The sequence below is a fragment of the Gorilla gorilla genome, chromosome 6, assembly GCF_029281585.2.
Source record: "Gorilla gorilla gorilla isolate KB3781 chromosome 6, NHGRI_mGorGor1-v2.1_pri, whole genome shotgun sequence".
Classification (NCBI taxonomy): Eukaryota; Metazoa; Chordata; class Mammalia; order Primates; family Hominidae; genus Gorilla; species Gorilla gorilla.
The window spans coordinates 138559151-138581473 of NC_073230.2; the positions used below are offsets into that span (position 1 = coordinate 138559151).

The 22323-nt window shown below is 42.1% G+C and overlaps 1 protein-coding gene and 1 pseudogene across 3 annotated transcripts in view; both read left to right on the top strand.

The window, feature by feature from the left end:
- STRIP2 (striatin interacting protein 2) overlaps positions 1 to 8484 on the top strand; it is a 57704-nt gene extending 49220 nt beyond the window's left edge. For 2 of the 3 annotated variants that reach the window (XM_004046204.5, XM_019031711.4), the window contains 3 exons: positions 912 to 1016; positions 2948 to 3152; positions 5665 to 8484. In XM_004046204.5, coding sequence (XP_004046252.1) covers positions 912 to 1016; positions 2948 to 3152; positions 5665 to 5915 — 561 coding nt within the window. In that variant the 3' untranslated portion in view covers positions 5916 to 8484. The remainder of the gene's footprint in view (positions 1 to 911; positions 1017 to 2947; positions 3153 to 5664) is intronic. The other variant, XM_055392258.1, reaches the window with a different exon arrangement.
- Positions 4600 to 4752, top strand: LOC115935528 (uncharacterized; annotated as a pseudogene).
- Positions 8485 to 22323: the final 13839 nt, after the last annotated feature.

Genomic DNA, 22323 nt, shown 5'->3' on the forward strand with positions numbered 1-22323 from the left:
CAAAAACCTTGGATGTTCATTCCACATTAGATATATGCCTGTCTTGCTTCAAATTAATTTGAGGGAGGAGGAGGTAATTTTCCATTCACCAGACAGCAGCTCACTTCTACATGTCGTCTACTCCTACATTCTCCTATCACATTGTAGATGTGAGGAATTTCCAAGATGTTAGTTTGGCTGTCACGTGTGCTCATTGATTTATATAGCTTCTGACACCAGTATGTATTTGCAAGCCCCAAATTCACATAAGGACTCATATTTTTATTTCTGAAAAATCTTTCTATGAGTACATACCTGCTTTTAATCTGACATCCATCTGTTGTCTCTGGTTAGGTGTTCACAAACTATCAAGAAATATATAAGAAAAATATCTGATTAGAATAAACCATCTGCCATTTTTCCTTCCATGCTGAAGAATTAAGCATCTAACTGTAATATGGTTTGATAAAGGAGGATGAAGGTTGATAAGATAAAAAAAATTCAACCATAGTTGATATCAGATCCATCCAACATAGTTTAAAATCTACCAGAATTAGACCTAATCCTAACAATTACAAACATAGTTTATATAAGCGCAAAGTACCTGTATATGGGGGTAAAATTCTCTCATCTCTTTTCTGATCCTAGAGCAATAAGCTACACAAGAAAACTTGCCTGAATCAGGTTCCTGTGCTCATGTATCATCTTTCTAACCAACACAAGCTGTAGGTAGAGTCTTCCAGGATTGGCAGCTGAGGGGGTTTTTAAACCGTGGGCTTTGGAGACTTCAGTGTGTTAAGAAACAGGAAGGTGAGGAGGTATTATTTCATACAGGAAGGCCTCACCTAAACTGACCAACATTGACTTCCAGGCTTCTGTGGGAATTAAAGCCTTGTAGGTATTAATATAATGATGGATGTTCCCTGCTATAGGAAGCTGGAGACAACAGCCAGTTCTGCTGGAGGAACCTCTTTTCCTGCATCAACCTCCTGAGGCTGCTCAATAAACTGACCAAATGGAAACATTCCCGGACCATGGTGAGGGTGGTTTTACATCATGGAGTTGTCCATCTGACTGAATTTTTAAAAGATCACTAGTAAATATTTGTGTGCTACCTCCTTTGTGATCTCTGTATATAGACACTGAATGCTACATAAGATTTAGCACCTCATAATTCTGGGCACTTATTCTATATTAGATGATTACTTATCAGTCCATTTCTTTTCAGGGGGCTGAATCTCAAACCCTCCCTCAGGGCAACTCTAGCAGGGAAGCTAGCAATGTTGTTTGGATTACACACATTCCCAAATGATGCAAGTGCAAGGTTTATCATTGCAACATTGTTTATAATAATGAAAGCTTGGCTGGGCTCCGTGGCTCATGCCTGTAATCCCAGCACTTTGGGAAGCCGAGGCGGGCAGATAACAAGGTCAGGAGTTCGAGACCAGCCTGACCAACATGGTGAAACTCCATCTCTACTAAAAATACAAAAATTAGCTGGGAAAGGTGGCAGGCACCTGTAGTCCCAGCTACTCAGGAGGCTGAGGCAGGAGAATCGTTTGAACCTGGGAGGCAGAGGTTTCAGTGAGCCGAGATCATGCCACTGCACTCCAGCCTGGGCAATGGAGTGAGACTCCGTCTCAAAATAATAATAATAATAATAATAATGAAAGCCTGGAAACAAGCTAAATGCTCATTAAGCAGGACCAACTGGTTAAATAAATGATGGTATGTCCTTATAATAGAATATTATGCAATCATTAAAAAGAATGAGCAGCCGGGCTCAGTGGTGCATGCCTGTAATCCCAGCACTTTGGGAGGCTGAGGCAGAAGGATTCTGAGCCCAGGAGTTTGAGACCAGCCTGGGCAACATGATAAGACCCCATCTCTATTAAAAAAAGTAAAAGAATGAGGCAGTTCTGTACTGATATGGAATGATTTTCAAGATATATTCAATAAAAAAAACCAGGTATAGAACAGTGTGGCAGGATATGTAGTTGGCTACCATTTGTGTTAAAAAACAAAAGTAGGCTGGGTGTGGTGGCCCACACCTGTAATTCCAGCACTTCGGAAGGCCAAGGTGGGAGGATCACTTGAGGTCAGGAGTTTGAGACCAGCCTGACCAACATGATGAAACCCCATCTCTACTAAAAATTAGCTGGGTGTGGTGGCGGGCGCCTCTACTCAGGGGGGCTGAGGCAGGAGAATCACTTGAACCCAGGAGGTTGAGGTTGCAGTGAATTGAGGTTGCACCACTGCACTCCAGCCTGGGCGACAGAGTAAGACTCCATCTTAAAAACAAAACAAAAAAATAAAAGTAATATATGCATACATAGAATTATCTCCAGAAAATAAACAAAAATCTGTGACAGTGGAAATGATATGTGTGGCTGACAAAATTTTCTTTTCACTTTATACCATATGCTTTGAATATTGAAAACTTTGAACAATAAAATATGAATGGAATAGTTCTCTCTCTCTCTCTATATATATATATATATTTTTTTTTTTTTTTTTTTTTTGAGACGGAGTCTTGCTCTGTCACCCAGGCTGTAGTGCAGTGGCATGATCTCAGCTCACTGCAACCTCCGCCTCTTGGGTTCAAGCAATTCATGTGCCTCAGCCTCCTTAGTAGCTGGGATTACAGGCCCATGCCACCACGCCTGGCTAATTTTTGTATTTTTAGTAGAGATGGGGTTTCATCATGTTGGCCAGGGTGGTCTCAAACTCCTGACCTTAGGTGATCCACTGGCTTCGGCCTCCCAAAGTGCTGGGATTACAGACATGAGCCACCTTGCCCAGCCCCCCTCTATATTCTTGAAGATTAAATCTAAGTAGAGCCTGGACCATAGATTCCTGAAAGCTCCCCAGGAATTTCTGAGGCTAGCTAGGTTTGGTTTAATTTGTCTGTAAACTGGAAATTCCAAGAAACGTTAGATCTTTACCCCACCCCTCTTTCAATGAACAGATGCTGGTAGTGTTTAAATCGGCACCAATCTTAAAGCGGGCCCTCAAGGTCAAACAGGCCATGCTGCAACTTTATGTCCTAAAGCTACTAAAGTTACAGACCAAGTACCTGGGGCGCCAGTGGAGGAAAAGCAACATGAAAACCATGTCAGCCATTTACCAGAAAGTGCGTCACCGCATGAACGATGACTGGGCTTACGGGAATGGTGAGTCTTCCCAAAGCTCTTGACTTCCTGGAGTTTCCTGGGGTTTAGACAAAACTAGATAAATATTTATCACTCCTCTTTTGGCATGAATTGTTACATATTTTAGATGAAAAAATATGTGATTATAGGTCAGGCGTTGATACACCAAACTTTAAGGTTATGCCTCAAATTCTAGTATGTACCCTTGTCCTATGTAAACTATGAAAATCCGTTTTATAAAACAAGTAAATTGAGAGATAATTAATTGCCTTTCCAAAACATTCTTTTAAATGACAGCTTTCTCCAAAAGATTTAAATTAAAACAACTTTTTATTATTACAAAGCAGTTAGAAAAAAAGATAGAAAATACAAGTAAACATTTTACTATATTATATTTATGCCATATTTGTACTATGCAGAAATTGCCACCATTAACATCTTATTGTATATTCCTCCAGATCTTTTTCTATGCATATACATGCATATTTTATTAAAATGAAAGCAAGTTATGTATGCTGTTTTGTAACTTTCTCTTTTAACATCTCTACCTTTTCATGTCAGTACATTTTCATTTCATCTAATAAAGTTCATATTCACAATTTTCTAGTTGTCCCAAAATGTTCTTTATAGCTATTTTTCCAAGTCAGAATCCAATCCAGGACCACAGGTTGCATCCAGTTGTTATATATATGTTATTTTTGTTTTCTGTTTTTTGTTTGTTTGTTTTTTTGAGAGGGTCGCTCTGTCACCCAGGCTGGAAAGCAGTGGCATGATAATGGCTCACTGCAGCCTCGACTTCCTGGGCTCAAGTGATCCTCCCAGCTGCCAAGTAGCTGGGACTACCGATGCATACCACCACTACACCCGGCTAATTTTTAAAATTTTTTTTGTAGAGATGGAGTCTCTCCCTGTGTTGCCCAGGCTGGTCTTGAACTCCTGGGCTCAAGGGATCCTCCTGCCCTGGCCTCCCGAAGTGCTGGGATTACAGGTGTAAGCCACCGTGCTTGGCCTCTAAGCAGTCTCCCCACCTCCACCATTAATGCTAACTAATTGAAGAACTAGGCCAGTTGTCTTGCAAAATACTCACATTCTGGATTTGTCTGTTTTCTTCTTTGTGGTGTTATCTACTTTATTCGTCTATCTATGGTATTACCTGTAAACTTGAAGTTAAATCTAAAGGTTTGATGAATTCAATTTAAACCTTTTTGGCTGCAGTATGTCCTAGGTAATCTTGGGAACTGTACATTGCCTCACATCAGAAGGCAAGATATTTGGTTGAACTACCAGAACTTGTAAGATTGATCAGAGTTTGGAAAAATTTATTTTGGAGAGCTTTTTTATTGTTTTGTATTTGACCATTATTTCCATAATTGTATTTGAGAATTTTTGGTAATGACTTGTCTTTGCTGTGTTTGTAACCTGCTTGAATTTTAAAGGATGATGCAGTAAAGAGTTCAGAGAACTCTACTTACTTACCTGGCAGGGAAAATGCCATGATCATGAAGATGGTTTTCCCAGGACAAGTCTTATCCATTTTACTCCAGATATGCTGACCCCTGCTATTCCCCTAAATGTGGGAAACTCAACTGCATAATTTGTGGTGGTGAGGGACTGTCTTTTCACTAAAAAAGGGTTTAGAGAACTAAAGGAAACATATGATAGGCACATAACAAGCCAGGATGCAACTTCTGCTATAAGACATAAATCACAATTATCTATTAAATTCTTGTAAATTTTTAAAACACAAAAATGTTTTATCCTGCAAATGGCACATCTGTTGTTGCTGCCATTATGAGCCCAAACTCACACTACACTTCCTTATGATAAACCCTTGCATGCAGAACATGAGAGATCTGGGAGATTTGTATCTTTAGCCCTGAAATAAGTGTCTAAGTGAATAGAAGCAAAACAGATTATCTGTTTTCTGTTTTTACCTTCATTGAAGCCGTCACCTCATCATCTTAAAATAAGCTGACATATAGATTTATCATGTGCTGGAGGAGATTCCAGGGAATCAGGAAAGTCTTTGGTAATTGGTCCATTCTGATTCTCCATGTTATACCCCTCTTGCCCCTTCCTATTCCTTGAAAGCTGGCTATTCCATTCAGATGGGACACTCATCCCCTAAGGAAAGCTGCATAAAAGGAATTTAATTACCCTTTTGGGAAACATAATACATATAACTAGTAATACATAAAGCTAATAAGAAAGTGAAATAATAAAAAGGAAATACAATAGAAGAAGTCCACCTCCCTCTGGGCCCTAATTTCCTTTCTCATAGGTAACCACTATTACCAGTTTCTAGACTACCCTTCCAAAGATAATTTCTGCATATACAAGCTTATGCATGTGGGCATATGTGTATTTTTTAAACCTAAGTGTCAGCATGCTGTATACTAACTTCGTACATTGCTCTTTACAAAAAAAAAAGAATTTCTGAGCAGTTCCATTTTTGGAATCCCATAGACCATGCTCTGTGATAAGAGGAGCAGTGTCTTGCATTATATGTCTTCTTCCTCTCTTTCCAACACAGACATCGATGCCAGACCATGGGACTTCCAAGCAGAAGAATGTACCTTGAGGGCCAACATTGAGGCTTTTAACAGCCGTCGCTATGACAGACCCCAGGACTCTGAGTTTTCACCTGTGGATAACTGCTTGCAGAGCGTACTGGGGCAGAGGCTGGATCTGCCTGAAGATTTCCACTATTCATATGAGCTCTGGCTCGAGAGAGAGGTGTTTTCACAGCCCATCTGTTGGGAGGAGCTGCTCCAGAATCACTGACTAAGTTCTTGTCAACAAGCATCAATAGATAGAGGTCAGCTCCAATAAACGGTGCTCTGCCTACCCTGTCCATACAGGCGCTGTTACCAGTTCAGGGCTCTTCTGGGGGCTCTTGGGCCTAAAGATGGTGCAAGGGTGGGATCCTGAATCACAACAAAATGATCAACTTGCCCTGGGGTCAGTTGGGTGCCCAGTTGGCCTTGGAAATCTTTTGGTGGATCAATTCTAGACAAGCTCTTTGGTAGGACCTTTTCCTGCTTTAGTCTTGGCTACAACCAGGCTAGACTTTGCTGGCTCTAAAAGAGGAAATTTGTTATGGCATTTGACCCATGGCATTCATCACAGATAGTGGGAGGTACAAGTCATAAAATAGGGAGAAAGTTTTCTTCTTGCTCACGCTGGATTCCTAGGACTTATCAGAGATTTGGAAAAACCAACTTTGAAATTAAGTTTGCATTTTAAATTTCAAATTTGGACAGTCTCTTTCTGAAATCATTAGCTCTAAGATTATTTTAGAGCACCTGCACCTTCTTTGTGAAGGATGATGATTTACTATTCCGTCAATACTGCATGTTATCGAAAAGTGTGTTGTGTAAAGTGTTTTTTTCCTCATTCTGTAAGAGATCTATATTCAATGTGAAAATTATTTCCTTGTGTACTCTGTATAGGGCATGGAATGCTCTGCCATTTTTAAAGAGCCACAACCAATATGAAATAATCAGGTCCTCTCTAAGGATGTTTCATGTTTTTCTTAAATGACTCCAGTCTTCAAATGGCTGAGCATACTGCAGAAAATTATCCTTTTCATCTAATTCATTTTTTAAATGACAAGTTAACTACAGGAGGCTTTATTTATTCAGATGGTATGTCCACTTATGGTCATGATCAATATATTTTTCTAATTGAAAAGAAAAGTAAAAGCATCACAGCTTACCATTTTTCTTTTTCTCCAATGTTGATTAATGATTTTTTTCCCATTTATTGCTAGCAGTTTCAAAGTGTCATGTGGAGATTTAGCAATACCGTCTCTACCTAAAAGTATTGCACATTTCATTGAAAATGTGAGAGTTGATATACCAGCCTCTTTATATTTCTCTTTTACAGCAGAATCACATACTTCTCAAGATAAACAAGGTTTTTAAAAAAGTTTCTGTTTTAGTTAGGATCATATGCTTTTTATTTTTTTTTATTTTTATTTTTTGAGACAGAGTTTCGCTCTTGTTGCCCAAGCTGGAGTGTAATGGCACGATCTCGGCTCACTGCAACCTCCGCCTCCCGGGTTCAAGCGATTCTCCTGCCTCAGCCTCCCAAGGAGCTGGGATTACAGGCCCGCACCACCATGCCTGGCTATTTTTTTGTATTTTTAGTAGAAACAGGGTTTCACCATGTTAGCCAGGCTGACCTCAAACTCCTGACCTCAGGTGATCCGCCCGCCTCCGCCTCCCAGGGTGCTGGGATTACAGGTGTGAGCCACCATGCCCAGCCTCTTCAAGCTTTTTTACTATACATGTTGCCCCTCTCCCCCAACTTAGGCACTACTGAATTTTTTATGATGGCACCAGGTCACTTTATGCTGGGTGATATAGTCAAAATTTGCTTATTTACTCTGCCCCTTGTCAACCACAGTATCATTTGGAGGACGTGAATAAAATACTTGACAGTATCCAAAGGAGCTATACCAAAATCTAACAAGTAAATTTTGGATTTTGCCTCTTTGTGCTTTAAAGTACCAGGATTTCTGTCTTCTATGGATAGGTCTTGGAGAATGTAAGTAATGGATGAAACTTTTTAAAATAATTTGTAAATTTTACCTAAGTAGGACAGTAGTCCTTATTGCAATCAAAATAATTTACTGAGCACAACTCCTGTAAATTAATCTACAGTCAGGCTAGTATGATTTTAATATGATTTGAGTAAAAAGATAATTTTCAAGGAAAGAGTAATCATCCATCAATTTATTATAAAGCCAGATAGTATTCAATTTATGTCAAGAACAAAGAAATTGCCCTTTTAAAAGCATGTACATGAATGCTTTTTGAGGCACAGAAGTATGCTAAGCTTTAACATTTTGTATTTATTTACAACCCTTTTCTAAGGGAAGGTTACTTCTCAGTGCAGATGGAGAAACTGAAGCACTAAGGATAAATGATTAGTTTCCAATCACATCATTTTTTCCACAGACTTGCTGGGACTAGCTTTCAGGTATTGACAGCCAGCCCCATATATTAAGGTAACCAGGTTGAATCTTCCAATTTGAGAACCCATGTATGGGTTGCAGTGAGCCGAGATCATGCCACTGCACTCCATCCTGGGCAACAAGAACGAAACTCCATCTCAAAAACAAAGAAGGATATAATAAAGTTAATATATAAACCATGTATGTGGTTAGGAATAAATTCAAATTCACCAGTCTCCAATGGTGATTACTTTTACTACATAGAAAAACATTTCAATGACTTACAGAGGATTTTTATTTGTGAATATTTCAGTAAAGTTTGTGTTGATTGTTGATAACACTGTTCATCTACTGAAGCACTTTAATAAAAATAAAATGAGCTGGAATTAGAAATTTGGTGTTTAAATTCTTCAACACAAGAGAAACTCAAAGTCATATAGAAAGGAAGGATATAGGCTGGGCGCAGTGGCTCACACCTGTAATCCCAGCACTCTGGGAGGCCGAGGCAGGCAGATCACCTGATGTCAGGAGTTCGAGACCAGCCTGACCAACATGGTGAAACCCCGTCTCTACTAAAAATACAAAATTAGCCGGGTGTGATGGTGCATGCCTGTTATCCCAGCTACTGGGAGGCTGAGGCAGGAGAATCGCTTCAACCCAGGAGGTGGTGGTTGCAGTGAGCCAAGATCGCGCCACTGCACTCCAGCCTGGGCAACAAGAACGAAACTCCGTCTCAAAAACAAAGAAGGATATAATAAAGTTAATATATAAAATATTATTTTACCCCCAGAGTGTTCCCTGAGGATAGACTAATACAAGCAATAAACTCCAGATCTTAGTGACTTTTGACAAACGTTTCTTGTTCACGGGTCTGGGAGTTAGCCGCAGCTCTGCTCGACTCACCTTGGCTTGCTTGGCTTGGCTCTGCTCCACAGTCTTCTTTCTCTGGCACTAGACTGATGGAATAGTTCCTACTTGGGACATACATTTTTTATAGTGAAGAGCAGGAGCAAGAGACAAACCATACCATGCAAGCACATTCAGACTCTTGCTTGAATATGGTGTAAATCAAATTGTTCATATACCATTGACCAAAGCAAATCACATGGACAAGCCTGACATGAGACTGGAGAAGCATACTCTACCTACAGAGTGGCAAACATGGATGGTATAATACTCTCATAGTAGGGAAAGTGAATTGGTCATGAATATCTGCTCCTATATTACACACAACACACAGCCCCTCCTCAAGGAAGACCAAAAATCTTATCCAGTCATGTGAGACCTAAATTCTAGGATCTCGTCTAGATGAAGGTGTAGATGAAGTGTTTCTTGATCCTGTGACTTGTTAACTTAAACAACAAGATATATCTACCTAAAATGAACAACAGAGACCAACTCTCCAAAGCAGAGTTTATTTGGGAATAGCAGGGGATTGCAATCTGGGATATGCATGCTATGGCAGACCACAGGCTCATCCAAAGGAGTTGTGGCAAAGGGGAAGCTTTTAAAAACAAAAAGAAGTCCACGTAAACTGTTTTGGAACAAAGACCATTGGTTACAGGGGCTTGTTGCAGAGTTGGCAATAGCTCATGGGTGGAGACATTCATTGTTAGTTGAGTATCCTTGTGTAAGTGACTTATCTGGAATACTGTGGTCTTGAGGAATTTTTTGCATAGTTCCCATCATAGGCATACTCGAATGAGGGCCCCTCCTCCATGGCCTCAGCTCCGTTTTGTTTGTTAGATTTGACATTAGTGACTCCATTTTGATAATTTTACAGTTAATGCATTGTGGTGGTCATTTCACAATATATACATATATCAAAACATCAAGTTGTATTCCTTAATTATATAAAATTTGTGTCACTTTGATATCCGGGCTACATGAAGTATAAACCTATGTGAAGTATAAAACTTGCCACACTGGGACTCTGGGAACATAGGTGATAAGTATGTGTTTAGGGTGGTTTGCAGGGGCAAAGAAAGTCTTGACATGATTTCAGAAATCCTAGGCACACCAATTAACATCTGCTTTACCTACAATAATAGGTCCAGATCAGACTTTTTGATAATAGTGTAAGTGTGATAGAATGTTTTCTGTAGTAAAAGAATGTTTTACAAAATACAGAATTTGCTAAAAACATTTGTGAAACACCCAGTAGATTCTTTAGCAGCTGGTACTATTCTGACTTGTGGTTAATGCTAACACACAGTTGGCCTTCCACGTCCGTGGGTTCCACAACCATGGATTCAACCATGGTGGATCAAAAATATTTTAAAAAATTGCTTGTGAGGCCAGGCATGGTGGCTCATGCCTGTAATCCCAACACTTTGGGAGGCCAAGATGGGCAGATCAACTGAGGTCAGGAGTTCAAGACCAGCCTGGCCAATATGGTGAAACTCTGTCTCTACTAAAAATACAAAAATTAGCCAGGCCTGGTGGTTCATGCCTGTAATCCCAGCTACTGTAGAGTCTGAGGCATGAGAATCGCCTGGAGACGGAGGTTTCAGTGAGCCAAGATCATACCACTGCACTCCAGCCTGGGCGACAGAGTGAGACTCTGTCTCAAAAAAAAAAAGAAAAGAAAAGTTGCTTGTGTACTGAACATGTAGTCTTTTTTTTCTTGTCATTATTCCCTAAACAATACAGTAAAACAACTATTTACATAGCATTTACCTAATATTAGGTATTATAAGTAATCTAGAGATTTATTTAAAATATACAGGAAAATGCACATAGTTATATGCAAATACTACCCCATTTTATATCAAGGACTTGAGCATCCAAGGATTTTGGTATCCTTAGGAGGTCCTGGAAACAATCCCTCCAGATACTGAGGGACAACTATATTGTCTTAGTCTGTTTTCTGTTATAAGACTACCAGAAATTGGATAATTTTATATAAACAATATAAATGTATATGGTTTACAGTTCTGGAGGTTGAGAAGTCCAAGAGCATGGCGCTGGTATCTGGCGAAGGCCTTTATGCTGCATCATCCCATGGCAGAAGGCACAAAGGCAAGATAGCACACTAGAGAGAACTAGGAAAAGGGGGCTAAACTCATCCTTTTTCAAGAACCCACTCCTGAGATAATCAACCTATTCCCACAATAACTCCATCAATCCCTTCATGATTGCAGAGTCTTCATGATCTAATGACTTCTTAAAGGTCCCACTTCTCAACATGATTGCATTGGGAATTATGCTTCCAACATACAAACTTTGGGAGACACATTCAAACCATAGCACTTTTTTTTTTTTTTTGAGACAGAGTTTCACTGTTGTCCCCCAGGCTGGAGTACAATGGTGTGACCTCGTCTCACTGCAACCTCTGCCTCCCAGATTCAAGCAATTCTCCTGCCTCAGCCTCCTGAGTAGCTGGGATTACAGGCATGCACCACAACACCCGGCCATAGCACATATTTTATATGATGTTTTTCAACATTAGAGACCTCAAAAAGACATTTGAGAGTAAAAATGGCTACAGTATGATTTTATTATCTATACATTAAATATAAACTTTATCTGCCTCTGAGTCTCCTCCTTTCCCATTTTCTCTGAACCAAAAAATAATAATAATAATAATAGAATGAAGAGAATAATAATTTACCTCCCTTATCTCACCACTCAACACAGATTGTTTATATGGTGGTGGTTTAACAATATAAGGAAATGTGTAATCTCTAAAATAGAGTAGAACAAAGAGATCAAAGCTCTATTGATGTTGGTGAAGCATTGTAACAACATGCAAATTATTTCTGGAAATGTTGGTATAGGTAAGTCCCAATAGGTGATGTTTGGAAAACACATGAGTGACATCTCAAAAAACAACAGCAACAACAACAAAAAAACAAAACAATAGAAACTTATTCTCTCTCTCTTTTTTTTTTTGAGACAGAGTCTCACTCTGTCGCCCAGGCTGGAATGCAGTGGTACAATCTCGGCTCACTGCAACCTCCGCCTCCCGGCTTCAAGCAATTCTCCTGCCTCAGCCTCTCGAGTAGCTGGGATTACAGGTGCCTGCCACTACGCCCAACTAATTTTTTCTATTTTTAGTAGAGACAGGGTTTCACCGTGTTGGCCAGGCTGGTCTCGTACTCTTGACCTCGTGATTCACTCACCTTGGCCTCCCAAAGTGTTGGGATTACAGGCATGAGCCACTGCGGCTGGCCAACTTATTCTCTCTCACAGTGTGGAAGCCAGGTGCCTGAAGTCAGGTGTCACTAGGAAGGTGCTCCCTCAAAAGGTTCAGATGGGAGAATCTGTTCCCCGCCTCTTCCAGCTTCTGGGGGCTCTGGGAATTCCTGGGCTTGTGGTGCATCACTCCAGTCTCTGCCTCTGTGGTCACAATTCTTCCTCCGCTTCTCCCTCAAAACTCCCTCTGCTTCTCTCTCATAAGGATACATGTGATTGCATTTGGGGCCCCCTCGGATGATCCTCCTCTAAAGATCCTGAACCCAATCACATCTTTGGCCGTATAAGGTAATAGTCACAGTTTCCTGGGATTCACATGTGGACAAATCTTTTTTGGAGCCACCATTCAACCCACTTTACCCACTAACACTCATCAAAAATCTAACAAATAGCAACAATGATTCATTTACTCCCTCTCTGTCATCATTAGTAGTGTAAGGCAAGTCCCAGGAGAGGTTATTTTTAATTGAAAAATGCTTGCAACTGCAAACGTAGTCAAAGGAGATTCAAGTAAAGAAAGATTTTCTGGCTTGGGTAGGGTATATGCCATGAAGAAGCAGGTATCCAGTTGAATAACACATTTCTGCATTTATTGGTATTTTAATTAAGAATATACAGGTTAAAAATTCAGAGGATACAAGAGTACACAATGAAAAATGTAATTTCCTCCCATCCAGATCCCTATCTTGTTCCCCAGAAGTAATGACTATCAATATTTTTTTATCCTTTCAGAAAACTTCCACAGTACTCATCCATCTCCTCCCTACCAACATTTTTTTTTACACAATTGGGAACACAAGACATGCTGTTCTATGTCTTTACCATTTGTCTTGGATATCTTTCCATATTAATATTCTCTCATATGACTATAAATTATTATACTCATTTAATAATATATGATTTTAATTAATAAATAAGTCTTCCCTAACACCACCTTCAAATACTTTTCACCTAAGAAGGGTATAGATGGGAAGAATCATGTGTAGCGTGTGTGTGTGTGTGTGTGTGTGTGTGTGTGTGTGTTGTGGTGGGGATGGGGTTAAGGGAGATTCACTCAGTTCCCATAGCAATAGGTCAAAACAGTCTGACGTATCATTTCCTCCCAGCAGTTCTGGTTATTCAGACTCCCAAATCCTGTAAATGTAATGAGATGGTGCCCGAGTGTGCTATGGGGAGGTGTTCAGGCTGTTTGCTCCTGTAGTAATTAGCCAGATTTAAATTTCAAAAATCAAGAATTTTAAATTTTTACTTTTATTTTATAGAAAAGAAAATAACCAAAGTCTTTCTAGGGAACCGCAAGACTACAAAAGTCATCCCACCTCTGCTCAAACACCTTCAGGGAAAGTGACTTCTTTACTAAATAAGACAGTGCCATCTGTCCCCTTGCCTCCAAATGGAAACATTACTTCAAACATTCTGTAACTTTTTGTTCAAATGCTTAATGGAGCTGGCAGGACAAAGATCTTCCATGTGGATGCCTGTGAAAATATGTCTTTACCAGAAGATAACATTTTACCCAGAAAGGCAGTACAGCATAATGGCTCAGATAGAGGGTGCTAGACCCAACTTGGTGAGCTATTGTATCATGCTCTGCCTCTATTAGCTGTGTGATATGTGACAGATGATTTAGTCTCTCTATGCTTCAGACTCCCCATCTGTAAAGTGGGGCTAATATTACTACTTACCTTCTATGGTTGTATTAAATGAGTATACATGATTTTTATATATAGTGCTTAGGAGGATGCTTACTAAATATGAGTGCCCAATAATTGCTATTATTTTTCCTACCTCATTCCCCTCCCTCTCAATCCCCCAGCAAGAATAATAAATAGCATTTTAACTCTCTAGATCAGGGATTGGCAAATTAACAGCCCGTGGGCCAACTCTAGCTTACTACCAGTTTTTATACAGCCCATGAGCTAAGAATGTTTTTTTACGTTTTTAAATGGTTGGGGAAAATCCAAAGAAGAAAAATATGTTCTGACACATGAAAATGAACACAGATGAGCACATTTGTTTACGTGTGGTTTGTACAGTCATGCGTTGCTTAGTGATGGGGATACTTTCTGAGAAATGCATCATAAGGCAATTTCGTCCTCGTGCAAACACCATAGAGTGTACTTACACAAACCTAGATGGTATAGCCTACTGCACACCTGGGCTATATGGTATAACCTATGGCTCCTAGGCTACAAACCTGCACAGCATGTTACTGTACTGAATACTGCAAGCAATTGTAACACAAGAATGAGTATTTGTGTATCTAAACATAGAAAAGGTACAGTAAAAATAAAGTAAAATACAGTAAAAATGGTAGACCCGTATAGGGCACTTACCATGAATGGAGACTGCAGGGCTGAAATTGAGTGGTGTGTGAATGTGAAGGTCTAGGACATTGTTATATACTCCTGCAGACTTTATGAACACTCTACACTTAAGCTACACTAAATGTATTTAAATTTTTTTATTCAATAACAAATTAACCTCTGCTCACTGTAACTTTCTTACTTTATAAACTTTTTAATATTTTTAAACTTTTTGACTCTTCTGTAATAACACTTAGCTTAAAACACGCACACATTGTGCAGCTGTACAAAAATATTTTCTTTCCTTATATCCTTATTCTCTAAGCTTTTTCTATGTTTAATTTTTTTTAGTTTTTAAACTTTTTTGTTAAAAACTAAGTCAGAAACAAATACATTAACCTAGGCCTACACAGGGTCAGGATCATGAAGACATCACTGGGTGATGGGAATTTTTCACTCCCATTATAATCTTATGGGATCACTGTTGTACATGTGGTCCACCATTAACCAACATGCTGTTATGCGCTGCATAGCCTGTAACTGCTTTTATGCTACATCAGCACAGTTTAGTAGTTGTAAAAGAGGACACAGGGCCGGGCGAGGTGGCTCACACCTGAAATCCCAGCACTTTGGGAGGCCGAGGCAGGTAGATCACGAGGTCAGGAGTTTGAGCCCAACCTGGCCAACATGGTGAAACCCCGTCTCTACTAAAAATACAAAAATTAGCCAGGCGTGGTGGGGGCATCTGTAATCCCAGCTACTCAGGAGGCTGAGGCAAGAGAATCGCTTGAACCCAGGAGGTGGAGGTTGCAGTGAGCCGAGATAATGCCATTGCACTCCAGCCTGGGTGACAGAGCGAGACTCCATCTCAAAAAAAAAAGAGGACACGGGGCCCACAAAGTCTAAAATATTTACTCTCTGGCCCTTCACAGAGTTTGCTGACCTCTGTCCTGGATATGAATGACTCCTCTCCTAAGTCTGCCCCAGCTGGCCTTGTATCCCAAGGTCTTGCATTCTCACTGCTAGGACCCTAGTGGGTGAACAGAGGAAATGACCTACAAAGAGCGGTTTATTTTTTCTGTAACTTCTTTAATATAAGGGCTACCAAGGGTGGGGCTAACATGAAATGAATCCAGTGATATACTATTGCACTTAATGAAACAAAAAAAGACAAAGAAAAAATAAAGGAAGGACGGAAAGAAGATGTCACCAGAGTAGAAAAGAGGAAATAGGAATTTTTAAGTGTAACTTCTAAGAAAGATAGTGATAGAATATTCTAAGTTTGGATATTCTAAGAATGCATGCTTCAATTCTGGTAATTTTTAAAAAGAACAGCACAGTTAGCATTACTATTTATAAAGAAGACATAAGGATGTGTATTCATAAATAGATAAAATTAACTAGTGCTATTCTGATGTGAGAATGAATAGTTATCTAAATTTAACATCTTCTTCCACTTTACACAGGAAGATTTGTTCAGTTCTTGTGGAATAAACATCTAAGGTCCTAAACATTAAGTGATTCTTAAGTAAACTGGCATTTAAGACAAATGTATATGTAATCAATGATGTTCTGATACTAGCAAGAATCTGAACTATGTGCTATAACAAAGTCTACCATCCAGCCACACACCACAGCAGCTCTCCTTACCTCCCTGCAGATCAATGCTAAGGCTTTCTTCCGTGCAAAGGCTGAAGATCCATTTGGTTGATGGAAAACAGTCCTGCCACTGAAATTGTTTCAATCATCACTAGACCATTTTATATCCTGCCTGTCCACTGGCAAAACATGCTTTCTTGTACTTTATATCTTTTAAAGTAAGGCTTCTTGGAAACACTTTAAATTCACACAGCAGGCCAGGTGCAATGACTCATGCCTGTAATTCCAGCACTTGTGGGAGGCCAAGGGAGGATCACTTGAGCTCAGGAGTTTGAGACCAGACTGAGCAACATAGGGAGACCCTGCCTCTACAAAAAATTAAAAATAAAAAAAATTAGCCTGGTGTGGTGGTGCTAGCCAGTGGTCCCAGCTACTAGGGAGGCTCAGGTGGGAGGATCACTTGAGCCCAGGAATTCGAGGCTGCAGTGAGCTATGATTGTATCACTGTACTCTAGCCTGGGCAATAGAGTAAGACTCTGTCTCAAAATAAATAAATAATAATAATTAATTAATTCACATAGTACTTTCACAGTTATTCTATCATATTGCCTTCACAGCAACCCACGGGGAAAAAGTGAAGCTCAGAGAATTGCCCAACTAATAAGTAGTGAGGCCAAGACGTGAACTCACATCTTCTGGCCTCAAGTCCAGGGCACCTTCCTGAATAATTATAGTGGTTAACAGCACAGGCTCGACAGACAGACAGAGTGGGCTTTGACTCTGACTGTGAACCTGGGAAAGTTACTCACTTTCTGACCTCGTGTACAAAGTGGAGAACATAATAGAAACGACCACACTGGTTATAGTGAAGTGAAAATGCAACATGTGTGCAAATGTCCCTTCAGTGTTGGCTACAATTTGCAGTAAGAAAAGGATGAAATGATATGGATATCAAGGCAGGGATTGATACAAGAGCATTTCCAAAGGACACTTAGGCCTGACCAATGAACTTATCATTCTAGATGGATGAAGATGAGCTAGAGGAGATGAAGGGCAGGAGCTTGGGAGAACGGTGCAGCCAGTGGGGACCAGACGAGGCAGGACAAGGGGAGATGCCCAAAGTGCAGGGAATGATGGGGGCTAAGGGCCAGAGCTCAGAGGGCAGCCATTTTTCACCACAGAAACTGTGTCATCATGAGAGTGGTAGGCACTGACGTGACTCCCTGAGCCAGCAGGGGAGGGGACACTGAGGGAGAAGTGCACAGGGCTGAGGAGTGAACTCTGAGATCATCCCCCACTTGGAGTGCAGCAGGAGGCAGATAGGCATGTAATGACGATGCGGGCTGGGATGAGCAAGGAGCAGAAAGCATGCCCCAGAAACAAGTGGGGGACTTAAAGGAGGGGAGGCTAGCAGCCTTCACTTAGGCTCAGAGGTCAATGAGAATGAAGTCTCTGGGCTTGGCAGAATAAAGGCAATAATACTTCCCAATGAACCATGAAAATTGTTCCATTAACTTCTATCATTACTGCTGTGGCATAAAGTGAGGAGCCTAAAAGAGGCTGCTCACTGTGGGGGAGACAAGGAAACCTCTCTCTAACTAAAGTACAGATTCATGCAATGCCAGAGGCCGAGGCTGAGTTTAATGGGCACAAAGTGTTGCTAGTGATTAATGAACTCACAGTTTGTGCTGGGCCTTGAAGGTTGAACAGGCTTCTGAAGATAAGCAAGGAGGAGAAAACACTCCAGCTAAAGGAGACCGCATAAGTAGAGGCTGGGAGGTGTGGAGCACCACAAATCCCAGAGACAGAGGAGAGTGGCCAAAATAAAGCATGAGGGGCCAGCAAGGGTAAGTAAAACTAGACAAGCAGATGGAGGCGAGATTCGGGAAGACGACACATATTCATACCATACCAAGGAGTTCTTTGTAGGAAATAGTCATCAACAGTTTTTGAAAATGGATGAGACATGATTAAATCTGTGCTTTAGAAAGAATACCAGATGGAGTGCAGAAGCCTCAGGAGGCAGCAGGGCTGGTCAGGAGACTTCTGTAGCAGCCCAGGTCAGAGACAGCACAGGCCTGAGCAGGGTGGTGATCTGAGGAAGAGCAGGGTGGGGAAGGGCGGTCCCCCAGAGAGACAGGGCTTGGCAAGCAATGCAGGAGGGCACACTGAGAGGCTTGCAGCTGGGTGATTGGGAGCAGGTGGCACCATCCACAGACTTAAAAACGTGAGGGTCAGGTGTGGTGGCTCATGGCTATAATCTGAGCACTTTCAGAGGCTGAGGCAAAAGGATCCCTTGAGCCCAGGAGTTCAAGACCAGCCTGGGAAACATAGGGAGACCCTATCTCTATTAAAGAAAAAAAAAAAATTGAAAAAAAAAAAAAAGAAAAGAAAAGAAAAGAAAGTCAGCTGGGCGCAGTGGCTCATGCCTGTAATCCTAGCACTTTGGGAGGCCAAGGCAGGCGGATCACCTGAGGTCAGGAGTTCAAGACCAGCCTGGCCAACATGGTGAAACCCTGTCAGTACTAAAAATACAAAAATTAACCAGGTGCGTTAGCACACGCCTGTAATCCCAGCTACTCTGGAGTCTGAGGCAGGAGAATTGCTTGAACCCGGGGGGCAGCAGCTGCAGTGAGCTGAGATTGTACCACTTCACTCCAGTCTGGGTGAAAGAGCAAAAAACTCCATCTCAAAAAAAGAAAAAAAAAAAAAACAAGTCAGGAGGCAGCCTCAAGTAGGTGCAGATGAGAGTGTTCTAGATACAAGGAGAGAGAGAGGGATCAAAGGTGACCAGTTCCTAGCGTGGGTACCTAGATGGCTGCTGAGGCCATCATCCAAAACAGAAGGAGATACACATTGGCTATGAGAAGTGTTTGATTTTATTGATTTAGAGGCAGGGTCTTGCTCTGTCGCCCAGGCTGGAATGCAGTGGTGCAATCACTGTTCACTGCAATCTTGACTCCCTGGGCTCAAGCGATCTTCCCGCCTCAGCCTCCCAAGTAGCCAGAACCACAAATGCGTGCCACCATGCCCGGTAAATTTTGTATTTTTTTTTTTTTGCATAAATGGGGTTTCACCATGTTGCCCAGGCTGGTCTCGAACTCCTGAGTTCAAGCGATCCAGCTGCCTCAGCCTCCCAAAGTGCTAGTATTGCAGGTGTGAGCCACCGCGCCCAGCCATGTTTGATTTTAGATGCGGTAGGGTAAGGTTCCTGAGTTGAAGTTTCAAAATCAACTTTATCAAGCTATAATTCATATATTGTAAACTGCACTCATTTGAAGTATATAATTTAATTAATTCTGACAAATGTATATACCTGTGCAGGGCCAGGTTCATGGGCTGTTTGACCCCCCCAGTGGTCACACAGAGTCCTACTCCTTTTTTTTTTTTTTTTTTTTTTGAGAAGGAGTCTTGCTCTGTCACCTAGGCTGGAGTGCAGTGGTGCAATCTCGGCTCACTGCAACCTCCGCCTCCCGGGTTCAAGCAATTCTTCTGCCTCAGCCTCCCGAGTAGCTGGGATTACAGGTGCCCACCACCATGCCTGGCTAATTTTTGTATTTTTTAGTAGAGATGGGGGTTTCACCGTGTTGGTCAGGCTGGTCTTGAACTCCTGACCGCAGGTAATCCACCCGCCTCGGCCTCTCAAAGTGCTGGGATCACAGACATGAGTCACCGTGCCTGGCCGAGTCCTACTCTTAGAAGGGCCACAGGCTTGTGGTTTAGTGCTCTGAGTTTCACAGTGTGAAAATTTCTTAGTAATTTTACCTTTGAATTTTTGTTTTGTCAATGAAATCCGACGGGAAAATGGAGCCTGTTGGGGGAAGGGGGTTGGTGCCTTAGCTGCTGCTGAGTCTCACCTCTTGTCACCCCCCACTATCCCCAATCCCCACCTTCACCCTACCCAACCCCCAACCCCATCTAGGGCAGGGCATGGCAATACCCCCGTACATTCAGAGTGAGACATGCGAGCATCCTGTCCACCACAGTCATGACACCAAGCACATCCTGGCACAGAGGGTGCAATCCCTCGAGGGTCACCCATCTGCTATGGGACGATAGCTAGGAAGGGAAGTGTTCCCGTACCCAAGGAAACACATTAAACAGTAAATAAAAACAGCATAACAGGTTGATAGAGACCACAGAGAAAAGGAAAGCTTTCTAATTTAGTACCTTTAGTGGCACTTTTCCCTGCTTCTTCCTGTTTTCATTTTGCACTAAGCCATGCAAATGATGCAGCCAGCCCTGCACCTGTGTAACTACTGCCACAATCAGGATAGAGAGTATTTCCATCGCTCAGGAATTTTCCTCTTAGCCCACTGCAGAGTCAATCCTCCCCGACCCATGGCACACCTCGACCACTGATCTACTTTCAAGACAGCTGAGTTTTAAAACTTGTAGCAGGAGGCCGGTGCAGTGGCTCACGCCTGTAATCCCAGTGGGAGGCCGAGGCAGGCGGATCACCTGAGGTCAGGAGTTCGAGACCAGCCCGGCCCCTGTCTCTACTAAAAATACAAAAATTAGCCGGGCGTGATAGCGCATGCTTTGTAATCCCAGCTACTTGGGAGGCTGAGGCAGGAGAATTGCTTGAACCCAAGGAGCAGAGGTTGCAGTGAGCAGTGATCGTGGCATTGCACTCCAGCCTGGGCGACAGAGCCAAGACTCCATCTCAAAAAAAAAAAAAAAAAAAAGAAAAGAAAGAAAACAAAACAGCCTTGTAGCAGGGCTCTGGATCTCTGATCTGGAGCTCAGGAAAAGCAGGGCTGGAACAGATTTGGGAGTGATCCCATAGGGGTAACCTTGGGAGAGCTGAGATAACCCAGAGAAGTGTAAGCGGCTGGGGTGGGCCAGCCCCATCCAGGGATGAAGACAGGCGCAAGAAGAGAAGAAAGTGCAGGTGGAGGGCAGGAGAATTTGCCATATCCAGGGCATATGGACTCATAAGAAAAACTCACAGACATATTAAAAGTAGTTGGAAGTTGGGTTTGCTCTGCTAATGAAGGATTAGGGAAAGCATATGTAAGAGAACCTAGAACATAAACAGTCCTCTTTGGAAGCCAGTTTGTCTTTCAAGAGAAAGCAAACAAAACACCTCATCCTTGCAGAGCCTTCCAGGACCCTACTCCTGCTTCTTGGTCTAGCCTCCTCCTCCTGTCCCTAATTTTGGCATAATTGACTGCTCCTTGTCATCCAGATCTGTTTTAACGTCACCTCCTCAGAGAGGCCTTCCCCAGTCACCAATCTAAAAGAGCACCCAGTGGTCACATCAATTTAATGCAATATGCCATACTGTCCATATCACTTTTAACGTCTGCCAGGCCCTCCATTTCAGCCACGACCACCTCCCCCAAATCACCCCTTAAAAGAACAAGGACTTTGCCTCATTCAGAGCTCAATTTCCAGGGCCTGGAAGAGTGTCAGGCACGTGGCAGATGCTCAATAACTGTTGAATAAAAAGGAATGATAGGCCGGGCGCGGTGGCTCACGTCTGTAATCCCAGCACTTTGGGAGGCTGAGGCGGGCGGATCACCTGAGGTCAGGAGTTCGAGACCAGCGTGACCAACATGGCGAAACCCCATCTCTACTAAAAATACAAAAATTAGCCGGGCATAGTGGTACGCATCTGTAATCCCAGCTACTCAAGAGGCTGAGGCAGGAGAATGGTTTAAACTTGGGAGGCGGAGGTTGCAGTGAACCGAGATCGCGCCACTGCACTCCAACCTGGGCGACAGAGAGAGACTCGGTCTCAAAAAAAAAAAAAAAAAAGGAATGACAAGTCATAAAAAAGAATGAGTCGTACCACCCAAAGTGTAGACTTCACCCGCGGGGAGGGAGGCTGGAACTGGCAAGGTTGGAGGCAAAACTGTACCTACTGTACCTTTCTCGCCCAATCCTACTTGCACATGAACTCCCTCCCCACCCCTTTAGTCTCTCGGGCCCTTACTCTCTTTATCCGGCTCTTTTGCAAACATTTCCCATGATATTCTCCCTTCACCGTCACAGTCCTTATGCTCGTTTCCCAAAAGAGCTTCTCTGATGATCTCTCCCAGGTTGGCCGAGTGAGCGGGCCTGGACTGCGCTCTCACCCCAGTGCCACCCCAGTGCGAGCGCCGCCCGCGCCCGCCCCCTCGCC